This window comes from Hemicordylus capensis, chromosome 7 (genome assembly GCF_027244095.1).
Source record: "Hemicordylus capensis ecotype Gifberg chromosome 7, rHemCap1.1.pri, whole genome shotgun sequence".
Taxonomy (NCBI): Eukaryota; Metazoa; Chordata; class Lepidosauria; order Squamata; family Cordylidae; genus Hemicordylus; species Hemicordylus capensis.
The window spans coordinates 11078919-11099163 of NC_069663.1; the positions used below are offsets into that span (position 1 = coordinate 11078919).

Genomic DNA, 20245 nt, shown 5'->3' on the forward strand with positions numbered 1-20245 from the left:
TCTGTTTGTAGATGGTTCTTTCAATCATTTATTTTATTTATAGACTGTCTTTCCAAAAATGGCTCACAACAGTTTACATCAAAATAAAAGCAATTGAAATCATTTAAACATTAAAATCATTAGCATTAAAACCCAACATTAAAAGTATTAAAACTATAAATCTAATTAAAAGCCTGGGTGAATAAATGTGCCTTCAGCACCTTTTTAAAAGTGGCCAGAGATGGGGAGGCTTTTATTTCAACAGGGAGCACATTCCAAAGTCCAGGGGCAGCAATGGAGAAGGCCCGTTCCCGAGTAGCCACCAAATGAGTTGGTGGCAGCCGCAGACGAACCTAATTTTGTGGCCTAAATGAAGGAGGGGAGAATAAATTTTGTAAACCATTTCTGCCTGGTCCCCTGGAGACTTCCTCTTCACCACAGATGACCAGGGTGTTCTTCACACAGGGCTTTTAGCTCACATCTGGCTGTGTGAGCCAGCTAAGAAATAGAAGGCACACATGCAAACCTAATATGGGCCCATGCGTGCCCTCCATTTTGTTGCTGGTCACACAGTAGTAAGGGGTTCTATGGCTTCCTTCCTTGTTCAAGCAAGGATAGTTAGATAGCACTTTATTTCGGTCATGGACCAGACAAAAACAAAACATTACAAAAAATCAGAACGAGTTTTACAAACCATATAACAGAATCTTGCCATTCGGATAGAAATCCCCTTATCAAATGGAGACAATAAAAGGTTAAGATTAAAATGATCAGAATGGCCAGGGAAATTTTCCAGAAGTGGGGATATTATTTATTTATTTGTTTGTTTATTTACACAGTCACACAGTTATTATTGACTGGTTTGTTTTATCCAGACATCGAGTCCTTCCCAAGGACCTGGGATGGCTGAATTTTATTGTCAATGTTGTTGCTGCTGTTATAGATATCGTTGCAGAATATAGGCTGCTCCCAGTAATGTTGCTTTTTGTAATTGGCTGATGGTGATTTCTGTGGCCCCTATGGTGTTTAGGTGCTCTTCAAGGTGTTTTTATTATTTATTTATTTATTTATTTATTTATTTATTTATTTATTTATTATTAATAAATACCCTTTAAATCTTCCTTCCAAAAATAAATAAGATGGATCCCTGTCCCCAAAGGGCTCACAATCTAAATTTTATTTATTAATTTTTAGTTATTTAAAAGAGAGCCAGCATGGTGTAGTGGTTCGAATTCTGGACTAGGACTGAGGAGACCCGAGTTCAAATCCCCATTCAGCCATGATACTAGCTGGGTGACTCTGGGCCGGTCACTTCTCTCTCAGCCTAACCTACTTCACAGGGTTGTTGTGAGGAGAAACATAAATATGTAGTACACCGCTCTGGGCTCCTCAGAGGAAGAGTGGGATATAAAATATTTAAAAAAAAAAAAAATTCCAGAAGCAGGACAATTAACCTTAGCTGATGCCCCTGTACAAATCACAATATAGGATGATGTGAGCGGTAGTTTCCACAGCACCAGAGCCACATGGGCAGAGTCGAGATGAAAATGGTACCCTTTAAATCTTCCTTCCAAAACAGCAGAAGGCAGCGCGTTAACACGGGCAAGCATTAAGGCACGCCTAAATTTAGGAATTAGTGTGTTACTTAAGTATTCTGCCAGTTTAAAATTAACTAGCTGGTTTCCTATATATGTGCCTTTCTTGAGGCTGGCCACTTCCACCTGTATCTCCATCTCTAAGATGTGTGACTTGAGAAAGTCTGAATTGGGAAAGTTTATTTTTAACCAGGGACTTCCATTTAAAGTTAAAAGTTGTCAATCATTGTTAGAGAAACTAGGCTCACTTGGATCGAGCAAGGAGAGAAGCCATGGAACCCCCCACCACTGCACTGACCATGTCTGCCCTGCCCATTAGGTCAAGCAGGGAGGTCCTCCTGCATGTGGTGCTTCCATCAAAGGTTTGTTTGGCTGCCATGTGGAGGAGAGCTTGGTTGACACTGGCCCCTGCCCTTTGGAACTCTCTTCCTCAAGAAGTTCAATAGGCACCCTTCTTACCAAGTCTACTGACACTGCTTAAAGGCCTCTGAAAAAATCCCCAAACGTTTTTTCTTATCTGTGAATACAACCCTATCTGTGAATAGGGTTGTGTGAACCTGTTTCAGTGGTGTCTTTATTCCCTGCCAGCATGCTTGTGTGTGTGTTTCAGTGTCAGGTCAACTATTTCTTAAAATCATCTGCTAGTAACTGTTGGCATACACCATGCTGATCGACTATGTAAGCTAGCAAAGCATTATGTGAAGAACTTCCTTTTCTCTGTCCCCTGAATCCACATCCGTTTCATTGGGTCACCCTGAGTTAAAGTACATTGAGGGAGAAAAGTTTCCCAAATACTCCCTCTGCACCAGGGAGGTATCTCTTGTTAACACAGTGTGGTAGGTGGATACCCCCTGTTCATGGAAACCTGCTCCTTTGTGCCACAGTAAGGTAACTTCTGTAGTGCTTGGCCGGGGTTTGCCGCATTTCCCTCTCTTGGCAGAGCTCGTAGGAAGCTGCCTTAAACCGAGTCAGACCATTGGTCCACCTGACTGAGTATTGTCTGCACTGATTGGCAGTGACTTTCAAAGGTTTCAGGCAGGAGTCTCTCCCAGCCCTACCTGGAGGTGAGTCTACCTGAATCTGGGACTCTCTGCATGCCAGGCTGATGCTCTACCATGGATGCTGTACCGCTGATGCTCTACCAAGATGCTCACCTGTAGTTGCCCATCCAAGTGCAAACCACGGCAGACCCTGCTCTGCAAAGGGGACAATTCATGCTCACTATCGCACGATTAGCTCTCCTCGCCTGTACCTTCTGAATGTGGTATGGTAGGCAGGCATCTTCCTGGTACAACATGCACAATCTCTGCATCTCCATGCTGGGCAGGGCATTACCTATTGAATTTCTGCCTGATATGCAGCCATGTGCAGCAGGGGGCTCTGCCTGGAAAAGGGTAGCAGCCCTCGAATGGAATGTCAGTTATGGAAACTTTTCTTTTGGCACCTTGTCTCAAAGGCCTTAAAGAGTTTTGCAAACCTTTGGCTTCTGAGTCACAGGGCGGAGGTGTTATCACAGTTGTGCTGGCAAGGAAGGTGTTGTGTTTGCATTTCCCAATCTATGCAAGTGTTGGCAGTTTAATTCTGGAGACCAGTGATCCTGGAGGAGGGTGGATTTCCAAGGGAAATGGTTCCTTACAGGGGTATCCCTATAAGTGAGCAGATGGTCTCAAAGAATCCGAGCCTCCACCCCTCCCTATTTTCTTCATTATCTTCCTCACTCTCCCCTAGCTACACCCCAGGTTTCTTATCATTGTACTTGCAGAGTTTACAACAACCCTTTAACAGCTTCAACTGGAGAATAACAAATGTGTGAATCTGTAGCAACAAAAATTGGAGGGGTGGGGAAGCCTTATCTCACCTGTATTTCTTTTTCGGAATACTAAAATGGCTTTTTGCCGGAATATTGCTCCCTTGTCATGTGTCTTGTTGGGTGCAACTGTACATAATACTCTCCAGTGAGCATGATGGAAGTACGCATAGCAGAAGCCGAGGTACAAATAGACCGCACTTCCCGTCCCATTCTCCTGTTGCCTCCTGTTGGGTGGTCAGTGCCATGCTGAACTGCTGTTCATGGCCACTCTAAATGCAGCCCTGATCCTTCAGCTTGTGTGTGTGTTTGTGTGTATGTATACATACACACATACACACACACACACACACTCACTCACTCACATTATAACCTATGTGCCATAATAGATCATCCTAAACTGTTTTTTAAAAAGGTTTTGTAAATTGTGGACGATGCAAGTCATTTAATGGTACTAGAGAAAGACATGCTGCTCAGGTAGCTCCAGGTCTTAACACTCACATCAGTTTCACAGGATGAATACAACTGAAGGAAACCTGGGTGGGTGAGTGGCTGGGGGAGTCACTCATGTGACTTGCCTCTGAGGGGCCCCCAGACAACTGTCTCCCCTTGCCCTATGATAGTTACGCCCTGATTCTGGGGGAGAGGCGAGCTAAAAGCCCTGGAGATGCTGCCAGGGTTTGAACCTGGGACTTTCTGCATGCAAGCACACAGATGCTCTTCCACTGATCTACAGCTCCATCCTCTAAGGGGAATATCTTACAGCTGACGGTGGGTGCTCATGTGTGGTCCAACCAGGGTGGAGGACAATTCTTGCTCTCTACCACAAAACCAGCTCGCCTCCCTAAGTATCCCTCATTACATTCCTTCAGTGCCCTCATTCTACTTAGTTTTCAGCCTTTGGGGTCTCTCCCTAACCACACCGGAGGTTTCCAACTAGGAGGGGCACAGGTTTTCAGGCAGCATGGTTTATTTGCTAAGAAGAGAAACATAAGGCAGATACCAGCAACAACCAATAGCGGGATGCTGTCCTGGGGAAGGATAGGGACAGTTGCTCTCCCCCTGCTGAATATAAGAGAATCACTACTTTTAAAAGGTGTCCTTTTTGCTCAGTTAACAAAGAGCTGCCGAAGTGTTCTTCCACCAAGCTATGACCCCATCCCCTGAGGAGCATATCTTACAGGGCTCACATGCAGTGTTCCCTCTAACAGGGATTCCCAGATGTTGTTGACTACAACTCCCAGCAGGACCCCAAGGTGATTCTCTTTATTTAGCAGGGGGAGAGTAACTGGCCCTCTCCACCCCCAGCACACTATCTCCAGTGACTGTTGCTGGTGTCTATCTTTTGTTTGTTTTTAGATTGTGAGCCCTTTGGGGACAGGGATGCATCTTATTTATTTGTTGTTTCTCTGTGTAAACTGCCCTGAGCCATCTTTGGAAGGACGGTATAGAAATTGAATGAATGAATGAATCCCTAGCTGCAGTGGCTTTTGTTTGGGGATTATGGGAGTTGTAGTCCACAACATCTGGGAATCTCTGTTAGAGGGAACACCGCTCACACGTAGTCACCCATCCAAATGCAAACCAGTATGGATCCTGCTTAGCAAAGAGGGCCATTCATGCTCGCGACCATCAGACCAGCTCTCTCCTGCCAGGCTGGACGTGACAGGGCAATTCTTGCTATGTTTATGGGCACAAAGTCATTGACCATAGATTCCAGGATTTGCAGCACCAGCCTGGTTTCCCAAGGCTTCTTTAAATTCCTGGGCTAGAATTTCCAGGCGCAGTAAATTTGGACTTGTAACATGAAAGGCTGTGTGCTGTGCAGTAGCGTGGGCTCTACTATTGGCAACCACAGGAGTACACAGGTGGCAAATAGCTCCCCAGGTGAACTGCAGTGAGCTCTGGTACTGAAATACAACAGTGCTTTCTAAGGAACTCAAAGGAGGTGTCCCTATGCAAGACTAAATTGTTGAAAGGAAATCCTGTGGTGCTGGGGGATTTATTGAGCTTTATGTATTTCCCAGTGTCTCACTGCATAGTTAGTTTGAGTTTGAATCCTTTGAATCCTAAAGGCTTCAGGTTTTTTGTGTACTGAAAAAGGTGATTGGAAGGCAATAGAAAGGGAAATTGAATGGGTTTGTCCCTAAACTGGCAACCAGCATTCAGGCAATGCTGTTGCTTTATGATGCTAATAGAACAGCAGTGGTCCCTTATGTAGAAGTTAACACAGCCATCCCAAGGCAGTAATTTGCTTTTCATGAAAATACACCATCCTCACACTCCTTTTATGTGAAACTTAAATCTCTGCTGCTACTAAGTGGCTTATTGAGACACACTGAATCTCTGTTCCATGCAGGGGAAACAGGATTATAGGGAAACGAACTCCCTCTTTACCAAAGTACATCTCTTAAATGATGGGTAATGCTCTCTGGATAGATCATTTTTGCCCACGTGTCTCGGTGTGTTAACCCATGATCCAGGGCTCTTAAGGCAATAAAATAAATCTGCATTTGAAATAGGAAAGGGTTGGGGTGTGTGAGTGTGAAGCTTGACTTCTTACCTACCCCATTCCCCAATGAAGACATCCCTGCAGGGTGGTGTTTTTGTTTTTTGTTTTAAATCCTATAAAGTCACCTAATGGTGGCGCAGTGGTAAAACTGCCGCCCTGTAACCAAAAGGTTACAAGTTCGATCCTGACCAGGGGCTCAAGGTTGACTCAGCCTTCCATCCTTCCGAGGTTGGTAAAATGAGTACCCAGAATGTTGGGGGCAATATGCTAAATCATTGCAAACCGCTTAGAGAGCTCCGGCTATAGAGCGGTATATAAATGTAAGTGCTATTGCTATTGCTAAGTGCTAATGGCGCAGCGGGGAAATGACTTGACCAGCAAGTCTGAGGTTGCCAGTTCGAATCCCTGCTGGTATGTTTCCCAGACTATGGGAAACACCTACATCGGGCAGCAGCAATATAGGAAGATGCTGAAAGGCATCATCTCACACTGTGCGGGAGGAGGCAATGGTCAACCCCTCTTATAGTCCACCAAAGACAACCACAGGGCTCTGTGGGTGCCAGGAGTCGACACCGATTCGACGGCACACTTTATCTTTTTAAATGGGGTAAGCCCAGAAAACTTTGGTGCCTGAAGTGGAAAATCCAAATTATTTCTGTATGCTCTCTCCACAAATATAGGACGCTGCCTTATCCCCAGTCAGACCATTGGCCCATCTAGCTCAGTATTGTCAGCTCTGACTGGCATGCGAGAGGGCTGGTGTTTGGTGCCCTGCCTCAGGCGCACAGAGGACTTCAGTTGTGACTGGTGACTTCACACCCAGCCACAGTGGGCAAGAACCCAAGTTCATATGTAGTCAAAGCACACACTTGGTTGGGCAGGTCACTGGGCCAGTTTGCCCTCCTTATAAGGTTGTGAATGAAATAGGAAGGAAGCGGCCTCATACTGAGTCAGACCATTGGTCCATCTAGCTCAGTACTGCCTACACTGATTGGCAGCAGCTCTCCAAGGTTTCAGGCAGGAGTCTTTCCAAGTCCCACCTGGAGATGTTGGCAGGGACTGAACCTTAGAGCATCCGATTGTACTAAGCTACAGCCCAACCCTGAAGGGGAATATTTTATGGCAGGCAGTGTTTGTGTAGTCTCCCATCCAAATGCAAACCAGGGCAGACACAGCTTAGCCAAGGGAACACTCCTTACTCACTTCTGCAAAGCCAGCTCTACTCTCTACTCTCTGAATCCTGATGGAGTTCTTGCACACACCCTGTTTAAATGAACCTGTAAGGATCCTTGTGCCACCCTTAATGACTCTGGTTGTGGCACAGTTCCAGAGGGGTAGGTGTGTTAGTTTGTTAGAACAAAGAGCAAACCAATGCTTGAATCATGGGGAGAAGACTGGTGTTGGTGTCTCCCTTACTTCTGTGACTTAGAAGTCTCTTGAGCAGACATGATTTGGCCAAAATTGCAGGGAGTTGGGAGATGGCACTTGTGGATTTCAAGGGCCCCCTATCCCCCTGCCCACAATTACTTGAGCACTGCAGCAGATGTACAGTCTTTTGGTGACCACAATAAATCATGGATGGTTATAAATCAGAATGACCCAGGTTCACTTCCTGGCAGCATCTCTAGGTAGGGCTGAGAGAGACTCCTGCCTGAAACCTTGGAGAGCTGCCACCAGTCAGTGCAGCTCTTACTGAACTGGATGGACCAATGGTCTGACTCGGTATATGGCAGCTTGCTATATCCCTATGGTTAGTCTTCAGGGTGCCCAAAGGGCAGGGGTGCACTTTGCAGAGGAACATGCAAGGCTAGCTTTTAGGGGTGGGCGAACCAAACGGGGTACCATATAGCTGCCCCCAACAGGGTGTGCTTCATGGGGTGCTGTTTGGGTCAAAATCGATGCTGCCCCTGGGCAAAACTGGGCATCCTTGTCTCTTTCAGCAACGGAGGCCTCACTTTCAGTTTGGCATGAGGCACTGGCTTGCTTAGAGCTGGTCTTGCTAACACTACTTCTCTCTTGGAACAAAAACAAGCAGGGGTTCCTTCGCTGCTCCTGTCCATTGTGCCCCATGCCAGGTCAGATAATGTGGTCATTCATACAGGCAAAAACTGTGTTCTGCCCAGGTTTAGGAGCTGTGTGTGTGCTCCAATTTTTGGTTGTGTGGAAGCAAAGTAGGAGGAAAACCTGGGTAGCTTTTCCAACTACCCTTGCATCCACAAAATCACTTCTACCCAGGTTTTCCTCCCACTTTGCTTCCACACAACCAAAAATTGGGAGCACACACATCTCCCAAACCTGGGTAAAACACAGTTTATGATTGTGTGAATGACCTCAGTATATGAGTCGGCTGGAGTGATCAGTACCATCTGCAGGGATGAATGCTCATTGTGATTTTTGACGAGATCTACACCCTTGGAGAGGGACAATAGGTGATTGCATTGCAAGGCTTTCAGTAAGACTATTCTCACAACTGGCCTAAGGGAGCCCAGCCTGGTTTCCCCCCCCATCGTGAGAACCACCAGGCCCGTGGGTGAGCCCGGAGGTTCAATGGCGGCTAACCCTCACACTAACCCCTCCCCTAAAACAAGGTTAGCAGAGCGGGTGCTCCGCTAACCCCATTTTCCCAATCGTGAGAAGACGACGCGGTGACTCATGAGGTGACCTCCGACCAGGAGGCGACAACAAGCCTCCCGTTGTCGGGGGTCTCCCCAGAGCTAGTAATCGTGTGGGTGGCCAATATGGCTGCCCAAGGAGGGTGGCATGCTCGTGTGTGGAGAGAGTGGGTCAAGCCCACTCTCCCTACACAAGCTGTGCAGGCTCTCCACACGGCTCATGTGGAGAACCTCAGGTGCTCTCAGGCCTGCGGCGGCCATATTGGCAAGAGTGTTCAAGTTTAAAAACCACAACAAGAACTCTAAATGTTGATCAGTGTTAGTGGAATGGAAACAAAAATCGGCAGGGATGTTCCCCAGAGATTAATCCATGGAGAGTGTACAACAACGTGTTCCTTGTTACCCTGTCTCTTTCCTCTGAGCAAAAATGACTGCAGTGGGGATAAAGAAGGGGCAATAATGCAGAGAAAGCTGTAAGTGCAACAATGCTCTCACCTCTTTTTCCGTCGTGGGGGGTGAGGGCAGATGTTGCCCAAAATCATTATGCGCATTGGTCTCCTGGATGATACCAATGGCCCAAATCTGTGGGCCTGGCTTGATCTTTGTGGGTTTTCCTCCCAATCTGCTGCACTTAAATGTGCTTGATTTCCTTCTTCTCTTCTCCTGCCCACCGGCCCCCTGCTAATAGTGTATTAGTCAATGGTCAGAGGCTCAGCTAGCCCTGGAGGGCTGGTGCTCTGGCAATCTTTCATAGCAGCCACCGGCCTTGGTTGGCGCATTTCCTGCAGTGGGAGGCATTTGCCGCCCCCCTATTTCCGTTTTGGAGCTTGTCATGGCTGTTATGGTCCAGTTCTGCAGATTGCTTTCTGTCTGCACACTGGATTATGTGGAATTAAAGGGATTTAACATGCAAGTTGTCCCCAGATAAACATCTCCCCGAGTGCAGCCTCAGGTGTGGGATTATATAACCACCCAGGCTTGGTTTGGTAATTGAAAAGGTATTGCACCCTGTGGAATGTCTCCCTTTGGAGATCCACCATCTCTTTTGGTGTTCTGTCAACTCGCACAAACCTGGCTGCTTACGTAGGCCTTCGCAACGCTTGTCGTGCTTTTGTTGCTTTTAGTTGTCTCAGAAGGTTTTTAATGCCTTGGATCTGGCTTGAGTGTTTTTTGTGTTTTTTTTAATGTTTTCTGCAATGGCGTGTAATGGCTTTAAATTCTGTCCTACTTCACCTTGAATCTGGGAGAAAGCTGGGATACGTGCTGGATGGGAGCTTGGTGAGAGAAGACAACTTTGAGATTGGAAATCGGCAAGAATGGCATGTGAATCTGGGTTGGCAAAGCAGCTTTTTCAAAGTTTCGTGAGCTGGAATGAATTTCAGTTGCCGCCGATACTGAAGGTAATGTGTGCATCCCCACCTCTGGAAAGACCCTGTTTCCATATATGGCTGGGCAGGAGGAGACAGAGCCCTTGTGGCTATTCTGTGGGCTGCTGCGGTCTCCAAGATAGAAAGCCTTTCTCCTGGAATGCCTACCTGTCCCTCCCCTAGCTGTATAAGTCAGCTATTGTCATGACTGTATTCAGCATTAGGACATCCCACTTGGGCAGGTTCTCATTCCCACTTTTCCTTGGGAGGAGGGGCTGATGGAGCAAGGAAGGATTCTCTACGGTGGGGAGCCAATCTTGTGGTAGTGAGCATGAATTGTCCCTCTTGCTAAGCAGGGTGCACCTTGCTTTGCATTTGGGTAGGTGACTACATGTGAGCATTGTAGGCTGTGTAAGATCCCCCTTTGGGAATGGGGCTGTAGTTCGGTGATAGAACATCTGCTTTGCATACAGAGGGTTCCACATTCAATGCCTGGAGCTCTCCCAGACAGCAGGCTTTACCACGGGATTAAGAGGGGTGAAGTACCTTGAGTTTCGGATATTCTGAATTTGCCCAAAAAACTGACACACAAATTGGATTTTTTTAAACTCCAGACATAAATTGGGCTACACGCCAACGAAACACCGGAATCATGTATGGAGTGCACTCCCATAGCTCGCAGGGACTTTGACTTAAGGCTGGACGATACATGAATGCACACTTGCCCTTCTGTGGTTAAGCAAAGTAAAATTGCAGTCTGGGACGGGACTGGGCCGGCCAGACTTTCTTGGTGGCTGCCCCAGGGCATTGGAATGCACCCCTTGTCAAAATAAGAGCTTCTCCATCTCTGATTTCTTTTCAAAAGACTGTCAAGACACACCTGTGTCCCCAGGCTTTTAGTTAAATTTCTATTCTGTGAAATTGTTGTAGTCAATCAGTCAGTCCTTTATTGCGGTCATAGACCAGTACTTAGATAAAACATACATACTTACAAAACAAAAACAAAAACTCAGCATAATAAAACAGACAGATTGTAACACAATACTGACAGGTTAAAATTAAGACAGTTGTGGTGAACTCCAGATAGATCTTACTGAAAGCCAAAGGGAGCAGAGCACCCTCCATTACAATCATAAAACAGGAATCACAGAAAAAAGAAAGCAGAACATTATTGAAAACCTAAGCAGATGTTGCAAATGAGATAACAGTACCTTGCCATTTTGCTAATTAGGTTGTCATCAAGACTGGACAGTAAATACTTCAAATAGAAGTGAAATTGTTGTAATTCTTTTTGTATTTGTAGCTGAAGGCGGTATTTATTTTGTTTCCTAATTCTGTTGAAATTGTTCATGTTAAATAAAATTGGCTATATCTGGGTTTGCCGTGTCGGTGAACTGAGTGCTTAAATGCAAGAACGGGGTTTAAAGAAATCCCAGGATTTAAAACTGCAATCCCCTTTGGCAATATCTGTTCTCCTTAGTTGACTTTGTCTCTTGCGATATGGCAGTTTGGCAAAGATCCAGCTGATAAAACTCTCACAGGGTTTCCTGCCGCTGCTGCTGCTGCCTCTGCCTACTCACTGCCTATGGCACCACCCACTAAGCCTACTCCTTGCTGAGTCATCCTTGAGGTGATGGGCTGTATCTAGCTGGAACGTTGTGTCCAAATTTCCAGAAGGATGTTGATAAGTTGGAATGGATTCAGAGGAGGGCAACAAAGATGGTGAGTGGTCCGAAAACCATGCCCCACTAGGAGGAAGGAGCTGCGTGAGTATGTGTATCCTGAACAACAGAAAGCACCCAGGACTTTCTCATAGGAGGAGCAGACTTAGTTCGCGGTTGCTCCTGAGGGCAGGACTGGAACCAATGGCTTGAAATTGCAAGGAAGCAGAGATCCAGGGGCAGTATCTGACGGTGGAACTGTCTGCCTCATGCAGTGGCAAGCTTTCCTTTGCTGGATGTTGTCAGACAAAACATGAATGTTTCCCGCTGTAGCAGCTTCCTCCATTGATTGTGAGAGGGGTTGGGCGAGAATACCTTGAAGGTCCCTGGCTCTAGAACAGGGCTGCTCAATTTCGGCCCTCCTGCAGCTGTTGGCCTACAGTTCCCATAATCCCTGGCTATTGGTCACTGTCACTGGGGATTATGGGAGTTGTAGTTCAAAAACAGCTGGGGAGCCTAAGTTGAGCAGGCCTGCTCTAGAATTTTAGCTCCTACTGATGTGGTCTCCTTCACTTCTGTTTGTTTGGATGATGACAATATGTAAAGGTATCCTCTCTCCGTAGCCCCAAATATCTCCCCTTTAGTTCGTCCTTAAGTGGGTGGGAAGGATAATCTCTGCCCAGCTTCCTGTCCCTGCTCCCAACCCTTGTATCTTCCTGGATTACTGGTTGTTGAGGAAGGAGGATGGCAACCACAGTTGACTTCACTTTCTGTTGCACGGAGAGCCCTTCTGCTTCCTCTTTCCTAGTCGCCAGCTCATCAAGAACATCATCTGTGTATGCAGGAGACAAGTTCAGTATAGAGAATATGGCATTAAAGTGAAAAGCAACATAGTGCTATTCAGTTGGTTTGAAGAGAATGGAAATCTGAGGAGTCAAACCAACAGAATGGCACTATGTTGCTTTTCGTTTTAAGGTGATATGCCCCTGCTAACTTGGCAAAGAGGCACCTTTTAATGTGGTGATTCTCTTTATTGAGCAGGGGGAGAGTAACTGGCCCTCTCCACCCCCAGCACAGTATCCCTCCAGTGACTGTTGCTGGTGTCTATCTCATGCTTCTTTTTAGATTGTGAGCCCTTTGGGGACAGCGATCCATCTTATTTATTTAATATTTCTCTATTGAAACCGCCCTGAGCCACTTTTGGAAGGGCGGTATAGAAATAAAAAATAAATACAAATAAATATCCTCCAAACTGAACTTGCCTCCTTCCAGGCCTCTCCAAACTGGGGGTGGGGATGACAAATGTGGATGACTTTAAAAGGGGCTTAGGCAAATTCATGGAGGACCAGTCTATCAATGGTTACTAATCTGATAGCTATAGGCCACCTCCAGCCTCAGACGCATGATGCCTCTCGATACCAGTTGCAGGCGAGCAACAGCAGGAGAGAGGGCATGCCCTTACCTCTTGCCTGTGGGCAGAGGCGTAACTAGGGAAAACGGCGCCCAGAGCAAGCACTGAAATGGCGCCCCCCCACTGCCCCCCCAACATACTACATTATACTTAGGTTTTTCCTCACAAGCGCCCGCCACCGCCGCCGCCAAGCCAGGCCACTGACTGGCTGCCAGGCGCCAGCAAAGCAATGGGGGGTCGCAGGCGGCACAGAAGGGACCGCTCGTGGGGAAGGGGGCACCGACGTGCTCCCTTGACTGCTGCAGCGCTGCTGCACTGAGCAGGAAACATTTGTATTAACAAATAATTTAAAAAATTTAAAAAAAAATTGGTCATGGTGGCGCCCCCCACGTGACCAGAAGAGATGGCGCCCGGGGCACCTGCCCCCCCTATAGTTACGCCTCTGCCTGTGGGCTTCTCAGAGGCATCTGGCGGGCCACTGTGTGAAACAGGATGCTGGACTAGATAGGCCTTGAGCCTGATCTGGCAGAGCTGTTCTTATGTTAAGGCTGAGGACCACTAAGCTGTTAACTCCTGACAGCTGAGATGTATGTTTGTTTGAACAAAAACTAGAATTGAATACACCCCAAAGGTTTGTGTGTGAGAATTGACTCTTGGAGGAGCCCATTCCCCTGTGTCTCTGTTCCTCTGCTGTGTGATGAGAAAGCAACCAGCTTGGAGCAGTAACTCATGCAGAGATGCAGCAGATTGCTTCCTCGTGGCTTTGCACCCCGGGCTCACAGGAACTTGTAATTATTTCATTAGAGCTTGTAACACACTAGCATGCAATGGTGCTTGATGATTCTGTGTTATTAAATCTGCCTTTAGAATACTGGGCAACGTCCAGACTACGTTGGTAATGAATGAGTCCTGTTCAAATTACCTTCTAAAAATATAGCCAGACAAGGCAACTAAAGTGATCAGGGATGGAACTCTTCCTCACGAAGGAAGTCTTGAGCAGTTGAGGTTTGGGGGGCCAATAAAGGTTAAAAATTCTAAGCAATGCTTAAGAAGTCAATGGATGTTTCCCCACCAAAGAAAGGAAGTCCTGGCTAAGCACCACTGAAACACCACTGATGGGCTTCAGCTAGTCACAGTTAAGCCCTACTTGATCTCAGTGGTTCTTAATCATGGTGAACTTCCTTGGATACAGTCATGGCCGTTGAGTCATTGGTGAAATTCCAAGGGTAATTCCCACTTTGTCAAAGACTGCAGCCATAAGCAAATTTTTCAGGTTGATATTATGTATTACCCACTGGTAACTTCTACTAGAAGGCCATATTTTTACAAAATCCTTATGAATATTTTTACAAAATCTTTATGTATCAGCCTGTATAGCTTCTAACTACTGGCTATTTTACTTGCCCATTCAGTCCTGCCCAGGTTGATACTATATAGTCCACCCAGTTAGCTATCCTATTTTAGCCACCTCATTTTATACAAATTTTTGTCCTTAACCTTTTAAACATAGATGCTTATAATTATTATAATCTTGGTTTTGCCTCTGTGCTTTCCTTTATTTTAAGGGATAGTAGTGATAGCCTTAAGTTGCACAGCGGGGAAATGCTTGACTCACAAGCAGAAGGTTGTCTGTTTGAATCCCTGCTGGTACTTTAGCGGTCAGCAGCGATATAGGAAGATTCTGAAAGGCATCATCTCATACTGCACGGGAGGAGGCAATGGTAAACCCCTCCTGTATTCTGCCAAAAGAAAACCACAGGGCTCTGTGGACGCTACGAGTAGAAATCGACTTGACAGCACACTTTGCCTTAGTTTTACAGTATTCATAATATTAGGGTAGTAATTTTAAAGTAATATGACTCTACTGTTCCATAATTTGATATTGATTCATGCTCTACCTTATGCTGGTCTTGCACCGTAATAAAGATAATTGACTTATTACAAAATCCTTAAACGCCTTTTCTTCACCTCCATTGTGTCTGCTCAGTGCCGGCCAGTGGAGATTTTCTGTGCGGCACACTGCTTCACCCACCCACCCACCCCCATGTAATGGGGGAGGAACCATCGCTAGCCCACTATGACCAGTTTGCATGCCACTTTGCAGATAAAGTTGCTCGCATCTGTGCCAATTTGGACACTAGGGTCGTGGCAGTTCCAGCAGACATGCCTCAAGGAGGTGGTGGTGAGACCACTATTAAACAAGTTGTTCTAGTAAAAACTAATCAGTCTACTTTCCTTTCACTGTCTCCACAACTGGCCTAAATTTGGTTCAAATCGAGGTCCACAAGTTAGATCTCTTGTGCCGCAAATGTTCATGCATCTGCCATCTTGGGTTGGGGTAGATGACATAACAAACTACACCATTGAGTTGTCCCTACAGCTGCAGTAAATTTAGTTCGAATCGCTTAAGCGGTTCACAAGTTAGCCCACTTGTGCCTCAAATGTTTATGCATCTGCCATCTTGAATTGGCATGGATGACATCACAAGCTATGCCATTGAGGTGTCCATGTGTGTCACTCACTGCAACTGTACTCAATTTGATTCAAATTGGTTGCAGTACACAAATTAGCCCACTTGTGCCTCAGATGTTCATGTGGCCATCATCTTGAATTGGAGTGGATGACATCATCACACACCATGCCATTAGGGCATACCTATGTGTCCCTACAGCTGTAGCAAATTTGGTTCAAATCAGTTAAGCTGTTCACAAGTTAGCCCATTTGCACCTCACATGTTTTTGTCTGCCATCTTGGATTGGGATGGATGATGACATCACAAACTACACCATTGAGGTGTCCCTACAACTGTACCCAATTTGGTTCATATTGGTCCAGGTGTTGCGGAGTTGATGGCACACACACACACACACACACACACACACACACACACACACACCAGAAAGCTGAGTGATCTCATATGCCTACTGGAAAGTAGGCTAAAAAGACCTCCCTTGATCCCTCCAAGCTGAACAATTACAGACCTATTTCTAACCTTCGCAAGGTGACAGAGCGTGTGGTGGCATCTCAGCTGCAGAGGGTCTTGGATGATACGGATTATCTAGATCCCTTTCAACCTGACTTCCATCCTGGATATGGAAGTTACTGAAATTGCCTTGGCTGAGCCTAGTGGATGACCTACTCTGGGACCAAAGCCACTTGACAGGGGGAGTGGTGGGAGTTTCATAGGGAAGTGCGTCTCCGCTGGACCTCTCAGCAGCGTTTGATACCATCAACCATGATATCCTTCTGGACCACCTCTCCAGATTGTAGGCACTGCTTTCGACCGGTCCTTTCTTGGGGGAGGGTCCAGAAGGTGGTGCTGGGTGACTACTGCTCTACTCCCTTGGCCATTGTCTTGTGAGGTCCCTTAGGGTTTGGCTTTGTCCCCCATGCTATTCAACATCTACATGAAACCGCTGGGAGAGGTCATCCTTGGATGGAGTTGTCAGCAATATCCAGATGACACTCAGCTCTGTCTCTCCTTGTCACTTGATCTTAGGGAGGCAGAGGATGTCTTGAATCAGGGGCTGGAGGCCATGATGTGGGCTAACAAATTGAGACTGAATCTGGACAAGATGGAGGTGCTGTTGATCAGTAGGAGAGCCAATCGGGATGAAGGGTTTCGACCAGTTCTGGATGGGGTTGCACACCCCTTCAAAGAGCAAGTATGCAGCTTGGGAGTACTGCTGGACCTGGCTCTGCTTTTGGAAGCTCAGGTGGAGCTGGTGGCCAGAGATACTTTTGCACAGCTTTGGTTAGTGCGTTAGCTGTGTCCTTCTTGAGGGCAGTTCTGGCCACATTTACCCATGCCCTGGTCACAAGATGGCTGGATTACTATAACACACTCTATGTGGGGTTCCCCTTGAAGAATATTCAGAAACTGCAGCTAGGATTTTATCCGGAGCTGCCTGTTAGAAAGAAGAAACCTTTATTACAGTCATAGACCAGCAAATTTACAAAACAAAAAAACCATTGCCGAACATCTGAATGAATTTTATATATAATATAACAAAACCTGGCCATTTGATTAATAACCACCTCATCAGGGCTAGAAAATATAAATTTTAAATAGCAATCGTCCGAATGACCAGGTAAATTCTGCTGCAGGGGAGACACATATCTTAAATGGGCCTCCCTATAAAAATCATATTACTCCTATTTTGAAAGAGCTTCACTGGCTACCAATTTGATGCTGGTTAGGGTTCCGAGTGCTGGTTTTGACCTCTAAAGCCTTTAACTGTTTTGGCCCTGGATATCTGAAGGACTGCCTGCTCCCAGGGGTTTCTGTCCACTTGGCAAGATCACTGGAGGGTGCTCAGCTCTGTGTGCTGACAGTGAGAGAGGCTTGGCTGTTGTGCATGTGGGACGGGGTCTTCTCAGTCATTGCCCCCAGGCTTTGGAATGGTGTCCCGGCTGGCATCCACTCCTCGGCCTCCATCACAGTTTTTAGAAAACAGGTAAAGACATGGCTCTTCACCCAGGCTTCTTAAATAAAACAAATAAATTAAATGGGCTTATAGTAGATATTCTCTTCTCAGTGGAGATGCATATAATATCAGCTTGAAAATTTGCTTATGGCTACAGTAATTGACAAAGTGCTAACATGCCTGATGCTGTGTTTTGCTTGGAATTGCCCCTTGGGGTCTGGTACTGGGCGTCTTGCTAATGTCAAATTTGTCTCTTCTTGCTTTGCAGATTAGACAAGCTGCTCCAGACGAAAAGAGGAGGGCTCAGGCAAAGGTATGGTACAACCGCAAACCTTTCTCTCTCTTAATTGTGTCTTTCTGACTGAGCGTAATTGCTCTGTGCAAGTATCTCTCCTGGGAGAGCTGAGAATGAAATTAATGACAGGATTAGTTTGTGGCTTTAACTTCTGTGAGAAGAGCACACACAAAAATTACAGTGCTGCTGAGCTGACTTGATTATCAATATTTCTCTCTCCATCTGGGGACTGGGGGGAGATGTGCTGTCAGAGGTGGTCTCCTTGGTCTTCCAAAAACCTCTTCATGCACAAGTGTGCCATCAATTTGGTGTCGACTCCTGGCAACCACAGAGCCCAGGAGGGATTTACCATTGCCATCTCCTGCACAGTATGAGATGATGCCTTTCAGCATCTTCTTATATCGCTGCTGCCCCATAGAGGTGTTTCCCCTAGTCTGGGAAACATACCAGTGGGGATTCGAACTGGCAACCTCTGGCTTGCTACTCAAGTCATTTCCTCACTGCGCCATTAGGTGTCCCTTAATTACTCCCCTATTAGTAAGTTTTCTGGGACATTCAGATGAATTGTATTTAACCTGGCTTCTTTCTGATAAACAGCCAGGAGTGGCACATAATGCTGCAAAATTCTGTGCTTCAGTATACAAAGGACATAATGTGGGCTAAATGAGGATATATCGGGACTGTATTGGAGAAAGGCTGTGTGTTTGTTTATTTATTTGAATTTATACCCCGCCCAAACTTACGCCTCTTGTAATACTACTATTACAAATATTTATATACCGCTCTTCAGCCAAAGTTCTCAAAGTGGTTTACATAGAAAAACAAATAATAAGATGGTCTCCTGTCTCCAAAGGGCTCACAATCTAAAAAGAAACAAAGGCAGATACCAGCAACAGCCACTGGAGGGATGCTGTGCTGGGGTTGGATAGGGCCAGTTGCTCTCCCCCTGCTAAATATAGAGAATCTTCACTTTAAAAGATGTCTTTGCCTAGTTAGCAGGGGTTAACTTATTATCTGCATAAGCAAATAATTCTTTTCATCGCTCTGTGTTGGCCAGTTTAGCGACATGGTTCTCTTTGGTAGGGTAAATATTCTGTTGCTGCTTATAATTAGAGTGTTGTGTATTCTTCAGTCAAAATAAAATTGTGCAGACTAAGCATTGCTCCCTGGTACACTCTCTTCTTGGCTCTTACGCAGTTCTGCTTTCATGATTCAGATATTCAGTTACTTGGAATCTTTTGGAAAAGGAGTGTGTAGCTGGGTTGTGTGTTGAATATCTATGGGTCTATGAGTCTATGGGTTGTGTGTCGAATATCTGAGAAATTTGTCATGACATTTTGTGTTGTATAGTAAATGGGATATTTTTCGCCTTTTCTGCTGCACCTGGGTAAAGTTTCATTATCCATCAGTCATGCATAACTTTCCCTTGTAATAGCATAAAATAAAAACCTCTTGTTGGATTACTAGAGATCTATTCTCTTTTGGATGAGAAACCCCTACTTGTGTTCCTCTAGCTTTCAACCAATGTTTAACTTTATTCCAGAAACTTGGGATTTGTGGTGCCACAAGGCATCACCTGACCGATACAGAGTGCCTCTGTTCTGACTGCACCATCCTCAGGCATCTGTACCTGGTGGAATTCACAAGTGCATTTACCTCTTTTTAAAAGTGCTTCCAAAACAGACTCTGACTACATCTTGGATATGTCTTGTGTTAGACTAGAAGGCCTCGGAAATCTCCTTTCAATTAGATATATGAAGCACCTATTGACATCAGACGCAGGGGGCATGGTCTCTCCCTCAAGTAGGGCCGCATGGCTCTTTTTTTGAGAAGCTTAGCCAGGGCCAACTTCCCAGCCTGTCTGGGAATGCGTCTCCCTGCCTTTTAAAGCAGGGAGAGGCGCTCCCGCCCACGCTGCAAACGCAGAGCTGGTTGGAATTTGCTCTCAAATGGGGTGCGTGGCCCCATTTATGAGGTAAACCACGCCCCCTACATCTGACATCAGGTGCGGGAGGCGTAGCTGTAGGGACTGCTGGCGGCCCCTCTATGCCACTGCACATACTCCACTTCTAAGATAGCGTTCCCTTCAGTGGAGATTGTATAGGAGAGCTTCCTGAGACCATGCCTCATGGACCACATTGGTTTGCCTTCTACTCTACAGTTGTTAATGTAGGCCTTGACAAGTTTCCTTTGTTTTTAGGAGCCAGTCAGCTCAGCAGTTGTGTTCTCTCTCTCTCTCTCTCTCTCACTCTCTCTCTCTCTCTCTCTCTCTCTCTCTCTCTCCCTCTCTCTCTCTCTCTTTTCTTGTGCATGCAGAATGAGTTTTGTTCTGGCTGGGCATCAAAGATAAAGTGTGTCGTTGAGACGGTATCGACTCCTGGCAACCACTGAGCCCTGTGGTTGTCTTTGGTAGGATACAGGAGGGGTTGACCGTGGCCATCTCCCGCGCAGTACGAGATGATGCCTTTCAGCGTCTTCCTATATTGCTGCTGCCTGATAGAGGTGTTTCCCATAGTCTGGGAAACATACCAGTGGGGATTCGAACTGGCAACCTCATGCTTGCTAGGCAAGTCATTTCC

At 46.1% G+C, this 20245-nt stretch overlaps 1 protein-coding gene across 4 annotated transcripts in view; it reads left to right on the top strand.

The window, feature by feature from the left end:
* RPS6KA1 (ribosomal protein S6 kinase A1) overlaps nucleotides 1-20245 on the top strand; it is a 145473-nt gene that overhangs the window by 37929 nt on the left and 87299 nt on the right. For 3 of the 4 annotated variants that reach the window (XM_053268338.1, XM_053268334.1, XM_053268332.1), the window contains exon 2: nucleotides 17640-17684. Coding sequence is in view for 2 of the 4 variants with exons in the window: in XM_053268334.1 (XP_053124309.1) it covers nucleotides 17640-17684 (45 nt within the window). In the remaining 2 variants the exon portion in view is untranslated. Of the gene's footprint in view, nucleotides 1-17639; nucleotides 17685-20245 lie in introns of those variants that run through there. The other variant, XM_053268336.1, reaches the window with a different exon arrangement.